Source organism: Vulpes vulpes, chromosome 6 (genome assembly GCF_048418805.1).
Source record: "Vulpes vulpes isolate BD-2025 chromosome 6, VulVul3, whole genome shotgun sequence".
Lineage (NCBI taxonomy): Eukaryota > Metazoa > Chordata > Mammalia > Carnivora > Canidae > Vulpes > Vulpes vulpes.
In genome coordinates this window covers 133,557,181-133,570,330 of record NC_132785.1, presented here as the reverse complement: position 1 = coordinate 133,570,330, position 13,150 = coordinate 133,557,181, and the positions used below count along the sequence as shown (strand labels likewise).

The following is a 13,150-nucleotide window of genomic DNA, read 5'->3' as shown; positions in this document are numbered from 1 at the left end:
GAGCTAGATTGAAGTCACCAAGTATAAGTGTATTATTATCAAAGTATTTCTTCCATTTGGTTATTAATTGGTTTAAATATTTGGCAGCTCCCACATCCGGGGCATATATATTGAGGATTGTTAAGTCCTCTTGTTGGATAGATCCTTTGAGTATGAGATAGTGTCCCTCTTCATCTCTCACTATAGTCTTCGGGGTAAATTTTAATTTATCTGATATGAGGATGGCAACCCCTGCTTTCTTTTGAGGACCATTTGAATGGTAAATGGTTCCCCAAACTTTTATTTTCAGGTTGTAGGTGTCCTTCTGTCTATAATGAGTCTCTTGCAGACAGCAAATAGATGGGTCCTGCTTTTTTATCCAGTCTGAAACCCTGTGCCTTTTGATGGGGTCATTAAGCCCGTTCACGTTCAGAGTTACTATTGACAGATATGAGTTTAGTGTCACCATGATATCTATTCAGTCCTTGTTTTTGTGGATTGTTCCACTGAACTTCTTCTTAAAGGGGAATTTTAAGAGTCCCCCTTAAAATTTCTTGCAGAGCTGGTTTGGAGGTCACATATTCTTTCAGTTGCTGCCTGTCTTGGAAGCTCTTTATCTCTCCTTCCATTTTGAATGAGAGCCTTGCTGGATAAAGGATCGTCCTGCTTTTTTATCCAGTCTGAAACCCTGTGCCTTTTGATGGGGTCATTAAGCCCATTCACGTTCAGAGTTAGTATGGAAAGATAAGAGTTTAGTGTCATCATAATACCTATTCATTCCCTGTTTTTGTGGGTTGTTCTGTTGGACTTCCTCTTTCTATTACAGAGTCCCCCTTAGCAGTTCTTGCAGAGCTGGCTTCAAGGTCACATATTCTTTCTGTTTATGCCTATCTTGGAAACTCTTTATCTCTCCTTATATTCTGAATGAGAGCTTGCTGGATAAAGTATTCTTGGCTGCATGTTCTTCTCATTTAGGACCCTGAATATATCCTGCCAGCCATTTCTGGCCTGCGAGGACTCTGTGGAGAGGTCTGCTGTTAATCTAATATTTCTCCCCATAAAAGTTAGAGATTTCTTCTCTCTTGCTGCTTTAAGAATCTTCTCTTTATCTTTGGAATTTGGATTTCACTATTAAATGTTGAGGTGTTGAGCGGTTTTTTTATTTTAGCGGGGCATCTCTCTATTTTGTGGATCTGAATTCCTGTTTCCCTCCCAAAATTAGGGAAGTTCTCAGCTATGATTTGTTCAAATTTATATTCTGGACCTCTGTCCCTTTCGGCACCCTCGGGAACCCCAATTAAACGCAGGTTTTTCTTCCTCAGTGTGTCATTTATTTCCCTTTTTCTATCTTTATGGTCTTTTGATTGTCTTTTTTTTCCCTTCAGCTTCCATCTTTGCCATCAACTTGTCTTCTATGTCACTCACTCATTCTTCCACCTCGTTAACCCTCGTCATTAGGACTTCTAGTTTGGATTGCATCTCATTTAATTGATTTTTAATTTCTGCCTGATTAGATCTAAATTCTGCAGTCATGAAGTCTCTTGAATCCTTTATGCTTTTTTCTAGAGCCATCAGTAGCTTTATAATAGTGCTTCTGAATTGGCTTTCTGACATCGAATTGTAATCCAGATTTTATAACTCTGTGGGAGGGAGGACTGTTTCTGATTCTTTCTTTTGAGGTGAGGTTTTCCTTCTAGTCATTTTGCTCAGTGCAGAGTGGCCAAAAACAAGTTGTACTGGGAAAAGGAGAGAAAGAGAGAAGAGAAAAAAGAAAAAGTAAGCTAAAAAGGGGGGGGAGGAAGCATACAGAAAACAAAAAACAAGGGGGAGTATCATCTGATTCTATATACTGTAAATCCCTCGACTTCCCCCTGGAACTTTCCAGTGCTGCTTGGTCAATAACTTGCTTTTCCCCTGTCCATCTACCTGGTCTTCTGGGGGGAGGGGCCTGCTTTGCTGATTCTCAGGTGTGAGCACCTGGGGGAGCTGCTCAACCCCCTGCCTGGTGCATGGCTCAGTGGGAGTTGTTTATCCTGTTTATCCTGTGAGGCCACTGTGAGGTTCAGTGGAGGTTGTTTATCCTTTGAGGCCCCAGGAGGAACAACAGCTGTGGCGGCAGCCAGCTCTCCAGCCCTGGAGTCAGCTCCCGCAGTAATGACCGCAGCTCCCCATCTGCAGGGGCTTGGATGCTTCAGGGGCAGCGGCCACCAATCTGCCCAGCTCGGGCCGCCCAGCAGCAGGAGCGTCCTCGTGCCGCCCCCTCCACGTGGATCCTCCATCCGAGCTGCCCCCAAGCTGCGCCCAGCACCCCCCCCCCGGGTGCCCGCTTCAGCCCTTTAGAGAGCTCGGCTGAGGCGTGTGGTGCTCTCCCCGGGGCACTTGTCCTCTGTTAGTGCCCCTGGGAACCTGACGGCATCCCTACCCCTCCTGGGATCCTGCTCCAACTCCCTGCGAGAGCCTTTCTATCCGGGAAGACTGATGAAGCTCCTGCTTCTCCAAGACGCGGCCTTCCTGTCCTGGGGGCACTTGCCACGCGGCCTTAGCCTGGCTCCTCAAGGGGCCCCTCCCCCTTGGGTGCTTTTTATTTCTTTATTGTTTTTCCGTCTTCCTACCTTGATAGATGCGAACTCTTCTCACTCTAGCATTCCAGCTGTTCTCTCTTTAAATCTCAGGCCGAGAAGCGATGATTTTCAGGATGATTTGAAGGTTATCTAGGTAATTTGGTGGGGACAGGTGATTTGGGGACCCTACTCTTCTGCCATCTTGCCCCTCCTCCTCGGAAAATACAGTTTCAATTCAACCACAGTTTGTGGTTAGGTAGGTAATTTGATGGGGACAGGTGACTTGGGGACCCTACTCTTCCGTGATCTTGCCCCCTCCCCTCTATATGTCCTCTTAAAGAACATTGTCCCAGGTCTGCCAGATATTGTCACCTAGCTGACTCTAACAGAATTTCCAAAAGGACATGCCACCTTTTTTTTTTTTTATCAAAACAGCTGCTACAGGACAATGGAGAACATGGAAAAACCTGTGAATTCCAAGAACATGGATGCATTTCTATACATCATTTGCTGTGATGTGTGTTCCCTGGTCAGAAATAATGCTGTTTAAAATATGTTAATGGTGGATAAAGCATTATGTAAGTACACATGCAGAAGTTTCATAGCAAGAGTGCTTGCACAGAGGCACAAGTGTATCCAAGTGTCTATGGAACTAATAAGAAAATACTGTCCCTGCATAAGGATGAAGTCCAGTGTAACAGCGAAGCTACAGACCACTAGCAAGCAGAAACTCCTTCCCAAAGTGCTTGAGTGATCTTGGCGAGGATGTGAGTGAGCCAGTCCAGCTGCAAGACATTTTGGGGGTTACTGGCTAGACCCTCAGACCCAACCCTGTGGACAATTGCATTGGGCATCCACAGTTGCTGTACTTAATGAAGGACACACAGACTATGGTCAACCCGGGTGGCTCAGGGGTTTAGCGCCGCCTTTGGCTCAGGGCCTGATCCTGGAGATCCAGGATGGAGTCCCATGGCAGGCTCCCTGCATGGAGCCTGCTTCTCCCTCTGCCTGTGTCTCTGCCTGTCTCTTGCTCTCTCTGTGTCTGTCATGAATGAATAAATAAAATCTTTTTAAAAAGGACACACAGACTGTGACTTGGTGAAGGATGAACCTTTACTGTCCACATGGAGGTGACAGGTGGCTTCCTTGGCCATTGAGCACCCACTCTGTGGATGTGAGACCCTATGGCATTTCTGCCTGAACATGGAGTTTCAGTTCACCCCTCAATGGAAGTAGGCTCACAGGATTTAATACGCACAGAGTCCAGAAGTGAGGGGGCACAATGACCCGGGAAAGGCTGATCTCCCCCCTGGGACCCCAGAGAACAGAAGAAAGAGCACAGAGTAGCAAGCCGCCAATTACACAAAAGGTGGAAGGGTGTTATACTCTTTGTTGGCAAACCAGACTTCAATAATATATATCATTTCACAGGCTCCACTCTGGGTGGTGATTGTAAAGGCTGCCTGGGATAACCAGAGAAGGAATCACAGGCAGGTCCTTATCACGGGTGATGGGGAGGAAGAGTGGGTGTGATTCCGTGTCTGATGTATTTCTGAGGCAGTAGCTCAGAAATACAAGTTGAATTTTTCACTGCACCTGCTTAGCTATGGTCACTGCTCAGCTCCCTGAAATGCAGGCAAGAGGAAAGGGAGGGAAGAACAAATAAACAAATATTCACAGGGGTCCCTCTGGATGGTAGAGGCAGTGTTGGGCACTTTTACTGTCTTTTATGATTGAGTTGATAGGGTGTAACCATCAGGACCATGGCCCAGGTCTCCCGCATTCAGAAACATGCTTACCAGGGTGGCCCAGCTTGCACTAGATGGTATCAAATCCCAGTCACCCTCCCATACAACCCACAGCCACACCAGTGTAGGACACGCAGTGTGGGTGGGGATAGCCCTCCATCACCATACACCCACTGTGGGACTGAAGCAGGGGAGATTACCTGGAGGGTGAGCAAAACCTCAGTGCTCATGGGCACAGGTTTGAAGGAACATCATGCATTTGCCCTAAAAGAACCTGGGGCAACCTGCCTGAGGTTGCAGCCAGGGACCTCAGCTCAAGGCCAGGCTGCTGACTCAGGTCTTCCCGACAGTCTCGAGCTCAGGTTGGGATTTTACAGGCTTACAAACATGTGGAGAGGCCACCAACGTGTACTTTTCAAGATTTATTTCAGGCGGCTGGTCAGAGACCAATCGCGGACCTGGTACGAGAGCCCCATGATGTGCGTGGGATCCCTTTTGTTTCCTGCAGGCCCCTGGAAACGTGGATTTCAGCATGGCCACCAACTTGCTATAATTTCAATCATGTTTCTGTGGGTTTCCAATAGCTGTTCAGGGGGCTGGAGGCTGATTTATGGATTGCCCTCGTGGACTATCTGCTCCTTAACTACAACCGTCTTAATGGTTCTTACATTGGTGGCAACGCCAAAGAGGAGTGCGGCTATCAAGGCATAGATTCGAGCAAAGACCACTCTCAGATATATCACTGACTCATGACTTTGCCTGACTGCCCGCATTCTTCTTGGAGGGGGTCCACTGTCTGTGCTCCCACCAGCACCTTGATCAATGCACCGTGGAGGATCCCAGCCTATGTGGCAATGACAGTTCCTGTTGTTGTTGCAAATGCCCCTGTAACTGCATTTTTCAGGGATGCAGTCATAATTCAGCCGAGCTATAGTGCCATTGCAGTAGGTATTTTGACAGAACTTTCCAGGAGCACAGGGAGTACCAGATCGCACATGACCAAGATCATTTGTTCCTGTGCCACGATGTGAATCCAGCCCAAAACACCAGACCCCTGATATCTTAGACTGATGGAATCCCACATGTTCTTGCAACCGAGGGAGATGAGTGACATTGCTACACTGCAGTCTTCCACACTTAATGTCTTGTAGACTACAAGCCGTACTGGCCATTAACCTCTCATTTCTTCTGCAGTGTCCATATCTATCACCTCTTCTATTTATGGTATAGCATACATCTGCACCATTCACAGCATTTTTACCAAAGATTTCTTTGCAGTGCACAGAGCGGTCAGTACAGTTTCCATGATAACAGTAGCCCACTTCAGTGCATGGGGTTCCATCTTGCATATAGAAATCATCAGGGCATGTCAAGGACCCTCCTCGGCAGTACTCTGGAAGATCACACACAGTTTGGATTGGTCTGCAGAGTGTCCCAGCAGGGGAATAGGTGCAGTTTGTGCAGCATCTGCCTGTATTACATATGCTTCCAGTAGTGAAGGTACAATCGTTATGACAGCAGAGATTGCTATAACACTGTTTGAAGGAGCCACAGTCACACTGTTCAAGGGGATCCACTCTGTAGTTGCCACAATGCTCCCGAGTCAAGCTTTTATTAAAATACACCATTTCAGAGCTGTAAATACATGTAGCTAAGCCACCACCCAGTATATGCTGTATATGCATGAAGGAACAGTTACTGAAAGAGTCTGTCAGAGCAAAATAGTTGTTCATAATGCACTTGGACCTTCTCTGGCAGGTACAATAAGGATTGTCATAGTATACACCAAAACTTCTTGCGACCTTTTGTGCTCCTACAATAGCCAATATTAAATACTGTCTGTCTAGATATCCTAGCATGATGAGGTTACCACGATTGCAAATTGCATATGCGATAGGTTCAAATTCAGCATCCTGTGGCACATTTTTAATCATAATTATGGATGAATGTGGTGCAAGAAGTGCATACAAGTTGTAGACATAATATCGACCATATGGACTATCTGTCGGGTGATAAGTGTCAAGGACATTTGGATCTTGTTGATTATATATAATAATGAATGCAACGTAATAATTTATATCAAGTCCTAAAAAGAATGTGTCAATCAAATTAAATACCGATATTAGAAATTGGGCACATTTAGACACGTTGTTGAACACACTATACATTGAGTTTGAACTTAAGGCAAGCGATTTCACATATCCATGATGAGATGAATACATCTTACTTGAGAGCCGCGTAACTACACTGGCATTTGCTTGAGAGAATAAGGGGTCTCCATCCTCCTTCAGTCCCAGTTTATAGGTAGGGACTGTTGCAATGCTGTCTGCCACTATCTGAGAAACAATGTGTTCAAATCTTTGGGAACTGCTGAGGGGCCTGATCTCATAGGCAAGGTCATCCAACTTCATGATACCTTCCAGCCCCCCATAGCACGTGTCCAGGGTGACCATGGAAAGAGGAACCTCCTCCAGGTAGCCGAGGTAGTAACAGTCAGGAGGGATGAAGGGGTAGTCCATCTGCAAGGCACCTTGGTCATCCTGAGTCATCACCAGCAGATGCCTGGACCAGAAGAGTTTCTTGCGCCGCATGTGGATAACGTGCCTCTTGCCCCCAAAGTGCAGGCTGTAGGAGAGCCAGCCTGGCATCTGGACGCCTTTGCCGCGGTGCAGCTCCTTCCTGGGAATGACCACCTCAGAGGAGACGTAACGCCATGAGGGACGGCCTTGAGAACCCTGGGTGGGAGCCAGCCCTGCCCAGAGCACAAGCAGTAAGAGGAGCCCTCTCATGGTGTCTCGGCCCTCTGCCAGCCTCATGCCCTTCTCAGGGACATCTGGCAGTGAGGTAGATAAAAGGAGGACTCTCCACACAGCAAGGTCTAGAGGATCTGACAGAACAGAGGACTGCCTCAGGCTGCCAGGTCCCTACACCTGGCAACCAGCTGTGATTAGGTCACAGACACGGGGTGTGGCAGAGGGTGGGTCTGCACATCAGTTCAGCTGGGGTGGATGTGTGAGGGGTGCGGAGGGGGTAGGACCCAGAGGCAGCCCCTTTCCCACACGTTCAGTCTTTCCTCCAGACCCTTGAATATGTGACATACGGTTATACAGCAATTACTTTCTCTACCAGTTCCAACTGCCATGGTTCCCCTGGGTCACGTTCTGTGCACAGCCAATATCACTCTCTGTGGAGACCACTCCTTTCTCCTTCCTCGGCATGTTAAGGGACATGGCAAATTTTACCAAGTAGCTGTGGAACACCATGGATTTGTAAATTTACACATCTTATTCTGCTTTGCCAGCAACCTGCAAGTCTTTGGATCCTTCTGGGTATTTTTGGAAGCCTCCTTTGTGCTCACTGAGTAAAACATTGCCCAGTTTTTGGTGAGGACTGGTAAGGTTCCAGGTTGTATTTTATTGTTTTGTCACTCCAGCTGGTAAGAAAGGAATATACTGCTGACCCCATGGGTGGCCCTGGGGCTTGCTGTCCTCTATCGTGGTTCTTTCCTGGCCTTGGGCTGCATGTGTGGCTGCCCTGAGCAGAAGACACAGGGATGGGGCTGCGCTGAGGCAAGGATGGTTGGTAGCTGGCACCTGGGAGCCTGAGTGTGGGCTATAAATGTTCCAAGCACTGCGCTCCCTTGTGCGACTGGCTTCTCAAAAACCTTTAATGTCTTTAGGGTTAGAAAAACCTCACAGGTGTGCCCCTTTTGCTCATGTGAGTGGCCTCCTGAACCAAGCTCCCTATCTTTCCAGTCAAAACTCGTATCTTGAATATTGGCCTTGCCAATGATGGGCACCTATAATTTGGGTTCAGGAACAAAGAAGCAGAGAGTGGTTTGGCAGTTGCCAGCACTGGTGGGAGGGGCAATGGGGACTTGCATCTCTTGGGTTCTGGTTTTATGTTATGCAACATGATTCTGTTCCAGAGGTGTGCTCCAGAACCCTGCACCTGCAAATAACAATAGTGTGCCTACAGGTACAATTTTGGTAAGAGGGCAGATCTCATGTTGTGGAGAAATTACGACCTACAAACTTAAAGGCAAGCATTCTGCTCCTCTCACGACAGTGTCCTAAGCTCCATGTACATGCTGTCTACTTAAAACGTGAAAGTACTCCTAATAAAGTGCTTGGACAGTTTGTATACTCACCCATCGTCAGATGGGGCAGCTGAAAATAGGTTCTTCCATCCCATCATTTGCCTTTTCCTTTCTTTTTTTCTCTTCTTTTTTTCCTTAAATAAATTAATTTTTTATTGGTGTTCAATTAACCAACATACAGAATAACACCCAGTGCTCATCCCGTCAAGTGTCCACCTCAGTGCCCGTCACCCATTCCCCTCCACCCCCCGGCCCTCCTCCCCTTCCACCACCCCTAGTTCATTTCCCAGAGTTAGGAGTCTTTATGTTCTGTCTCCCTTCCTGATATTTCCCAACATTTCTTCTCCCTTCCCTTATATTCCCTTTCACTATTATTTATATTCCCCAAATGAATGAGAACATACACTGTTTGTCCTTCTCCGATTGACTTACTTCACTCAGCATAATACCCTCCAGTTCCATCCACATTGAAGCAAATGGTGGGTATTTGTCGTTTCTAATGGCTGAGTAATTTTCCATTGTATACATAAACCACATCTTCTTTATCCATTCATCTTTCTTTCTTTTTTTTTTTAATTTTTTTTTATTTTTATTTATTTATGATAGTCACAGAGAGAGAGAGAGAGAGGCAGAGACACAGGCAGAGGGAGAAACAGGCTCCATGCACCGGGAGCCTGACGTGGGATTCGATCCTGGGTCTCCAGGATCGCACCCTGGGTCAAAGGCAGGCGCCAAACCGCTGCGCCACCCAGGGATCCCTCCATTCATCTTTCGATGGACACCGAGGCTCCTTCCACAGTTTGGCTATTGTGGACATTGCTGCTAGACACATCAGGGTGCAGGTGTCCCGGCGTTTCATTGCATCTGAATCTTTGGGGTAAATCCCCAACAGGGCAATTGCTGGGTCGTAGGGCAGGTCTATTTTTAACTCTTTGAGGAACCTCCACACAGTTTTCCAGAGTGGCTGCACCAGTTCACATTCCCACCAACAGTGTAAGAGGGTTCCCTTTTCTCCGCATCCTCTCCAACATTTGTGGCTTCCTGCCTTGTTAATTTTCCCCATTCTCACTGGTGTGAGGTGGTATCTCATTGTGGTTTCTTTTAATAAATTAATTTTTTATTGGTGTTCAATTAACCAACATACAGAATAACACCCAGTGCTCATCCCGTCAAGTGTCCACCTCAGTGCCCGTCACCCATTCACCCAAACCCCCCGCCCTCCTGACCCTCCACCACCCCTAGTTCATTTCCCAGAGTTAGGGGATTTTATGTTCTGTCTCCCTTTCTGATATTTCCCACACCGTTCTTCTCCCTTCCCTTATATCCTCTTTCACTATTATTTACATTCCACAAATGAATGAGAACATACACTGTTTTTCCTTCTCCGATTGACTTACTTCACTCAGCATAATAGCCTCCAGTTCCGTCCTCATTGAAGCAAATGGTGGGTATTTGTCGTTTCTAATGGCTGAGTAATATTCCATTGTATACATAAACCACATCTTCTTTATCCATTCATCTTTCGTTGGATACCGAGGCTCCTTCCACAGTTTGGCTATTGTGGACATTGCTGCTAGACACTTCGGGGTGCAGGTGTCCGGGCGTTTCATTGCATCTGAATCTTTATGGTAAATCCCCAACAGTGCAATTGCTGGGTCGTAGGGCAGGTCTATTTTTAACTCTTTGAGGAACCTCCACACAGTTTTCCAGAGTGGCTGCACCAGTTCACATTCCCACCAACAGTGCAGGAGGGTTCCCTTTTCTCCGCATCCTCTCCAACATTTGTTGTTTCCTGCCTTGTTAATTTTCCCCATTCTCACTGGTTTGATGTGGTATCTCTTTGTGGTTTTGATTTGTATTTCCCTGATGGCAAGTGATGCGGAGCATTTTTTCATGTGCATGTTGGCCATGTCCATGTCTTCCTCTGTGAGATTTCTCTTCATGTCTTTTGCCCATTTCATGATTGGATTGTTCGTTTTTTTGGTGTTTAGCTTAATAAGTTTTTATAGATTTTGGAAACTAGCCCTTTATCTGATATGTCATTTGCAAATATCTTCTCCCATTCTGTAGGTTGTCTTTTAGTTTTGTTGACTGTATCCTTTGCTGTGCAAAAGCTTCTTATCTTGATGAATTCCCAATAGTTCATGCTTGCTTTTGTTTCTTTTGCCTTCGTGGATGTACCTTGCAAGAAGTTACTGTGGACGAGTTCAAAAAGGGTGTTTCCTGTGTTCTCCTCTAGGATTTTGATGGAATCTTGTCTCACATTTAGATCTCTCATCCATTTTTTTTTTTGTTTTTGTTTTTTGTTTTTTTGTTTTTTTTTTTTAATTAATTTTTATTGGTGTTCAATTTACCAACATACAGAAAAACACCCAGTGCTCATCCCGTCAAGTGTCCACCTCAGTGCCCGTCACCCATTCCCCTCCAACACCCGCCCTCCTCCCCCCTTCCACCACCCCTAGTTCGTTTCCCCGAGTTAGGAGTCTTTATGTTCTGTCTCCCTTCCTGATATTTCCCAACATTTCTTCTCCCTTCCTTTATATTCCCTTTCACTATTATTTATATTCCCCAAATGAATGAGAACATACACTGCTTGTCCTTCTCCGATTGACTTATCTCTCATCCATTTTGAGTTTATCTTTGTGGATGGTGAAAGAGAGTGGTCCAGATTCATTCTTCTGCATGTGGATGTCCAATTTTCACAACACCATTTATTGAAGAGACTGTCTTTCTTCCAGTGGATAGTCTTTCGTCCGCTATCGCATATTAGTTGACCATAAAGTTCAGGGTCCACTTCTGGGTTCTCTATTCTCTTCCATTGATCTATGTGCCTGTTTTTGTGCCAGTACCACACCGTATTGATGACCACAGCTTTGTAGTACAACCAGAAATCTGGTTATTGTGATGCCCCCAGCTATGGTTTTCTTTTTTAAAATCCCCCTGGCTATTCGGGGTCTTTTCTGATTCCACACAAATCTTAAAATAATTTGTTCCAACCCCCCCGGAGAAAGTCCATGGTGTTTTGATAGGGATTGCATTAAACGTATAAATCGCCCTGGGTAACATTGACATTTTCACAGTATTAATTCTGCCAATCCGTGAGCATGGAATATTTTTCCATCTCTTTGTGTCTTCCTCAATTTCTTTCAGAAGTGTTCTATAGTTTTTAGAGTATAGGTCCTTTACCTGTTTGGTTAGGTCTATTCCTAGGTATCTTATGCTTTTGGGTGCAATTGTAAATGGGATTGACTGCTTAATTTCTCTTTCTTCAGTCTCACTGTTAGTGTATAGAAATGCCACTGACTTCTGGGCATTGTTTTTGTATCCTGCCACACTGCCAAATTGCTGCATGAGTTCTACAATCTTGGGGGGGTGGCTTTGGGGTTCTCCATGTAGAGTATCATGTCATTGGCGAAGAGGGAGAGTTTGACTTCTTCTTTGCCAATTTGAATGCCTTTAATGTCTTTTTGTTGTCTGATTGCTGAGGCTAGGACTTCTCGTACTGTGTTGAATAGCAGTGGTGAGAGTGGACATCCCTGTCTTGTTCCTGATCTTAGGGGAATGGCTCCCAGTGCTTCCCCATTGAGAATTATATTTGCTGTGGGCTTTTTGTAGATGGCTTTTGAGATGCTGAGGAATGTTCCCCCTATCCCTACACTCTGAAGAGTTTTCACTAAAATGGATGCCGTATTTTGTCTAACGCTTTCTCTGCCTCTATGGAGAGGATCGTATGGCTCTTGATTTTTCTCTTGTTGATATGATCTATCATGTTGATTGTTTTACGAGTGTTGAACCAGCCTTCCATCCCGGGGATAAATCCCACTTGGTCATGGTGAATAATCTTCTTAATATATTGTTGGATCCTCTTGGCCAGTATCTTGTTGAGAATTTTTGCATTGTGTTCATCACAGATATCGGTCTATAATGCTCGTTTGTGGTACGGTTTTTGTCTTGTTTGGTAATTAAGGTGATGCTGGCCTCATAGAACGAGTTTGGAAGTATTCCATCTCTTTCTATCTTTCCGAGCAGCTTTAGTAGAAGATGCATGGCTTCTTTTTTAAACAATTTGACATAATTCCCCTGGGAAGCCATCTGGCCCTGGACTTTTGTGTCTTGGGATGTTTTTGATGATAGCCTCAGTTTCTTCCCTGGTTATTGGCCTGTTTAGGTTCTCTATTTCTTCCTGTTCCAGTTTTGGTAGTTTGTGGTTTTCCAGAAATGCGTCTATTTTTTTTAATTGCCTAATTTCTTGGCGCAAAGGTGTTCATAATATGCTTTAAAAATATTTGCATTTCTGGGGGGGAGGGGCAAGATGGCGGAAGAGTAGGGTCTCCAGGTCACCTGTCCTCAACAAATTACCTAGAAAACCATCCAATCATCCTGAAAATCTACGAATTTGGCCTGAGATTTAAAGAGAGACCAGCTGGAACGCTACAGTGAGAAGAGTTCGCGCTTCTATCAAGGTAGGAAGACGGGAAAAAAGAAATAAAGAAACAAAAGGCCTCCAAGGGGGAGGGGCCCCGCGAGGAGCCGGGCTGAGGCCGGGGCGAGTGTCCCCAGGACAGGAGAGCCCCGTCCCGGAGGAGCAGGAGCTGCACCGACCTTCCCCGCGGAAAGGCCTCCCGGGAATTGGAGCAGGATCCCCAGAAAGGCGGGGATGCCCTCGGGCTCCCTGGGACAGTAACAGAGGAACCGCGCCCCGGAGAGTGCGCCGAGCTCCCTAAGGGCTGCAGCGCTAGGCGGGACCCGGAGCAGCTCGGAGG

At 46.0% G+C, this 13,150-nt stretch overlaps 1 protein-coding gene across 1 annotated transcript; it reads right to left on the bottom strand.

Moving 5' to 3' along the window:
- Positions 1-4,896: 4,896 nt before the first annotated feature.
- On the bottom strand, positions 4,897-7,104 carry LOC112912489 (disintegrin and metalloproteinase domain-containing protein 29-like). Its single transcript, XM_025989174.1, has one exon. It carries the CDS (start codon positions 7,102-7,104, stop codon positions 4,897-4,899), a length of 2,208 nt encoding a protein of 735 aa, XP_025844959.1.
- Positions 7,105-13,150: the final 6,046 nt, after the last annotated feature.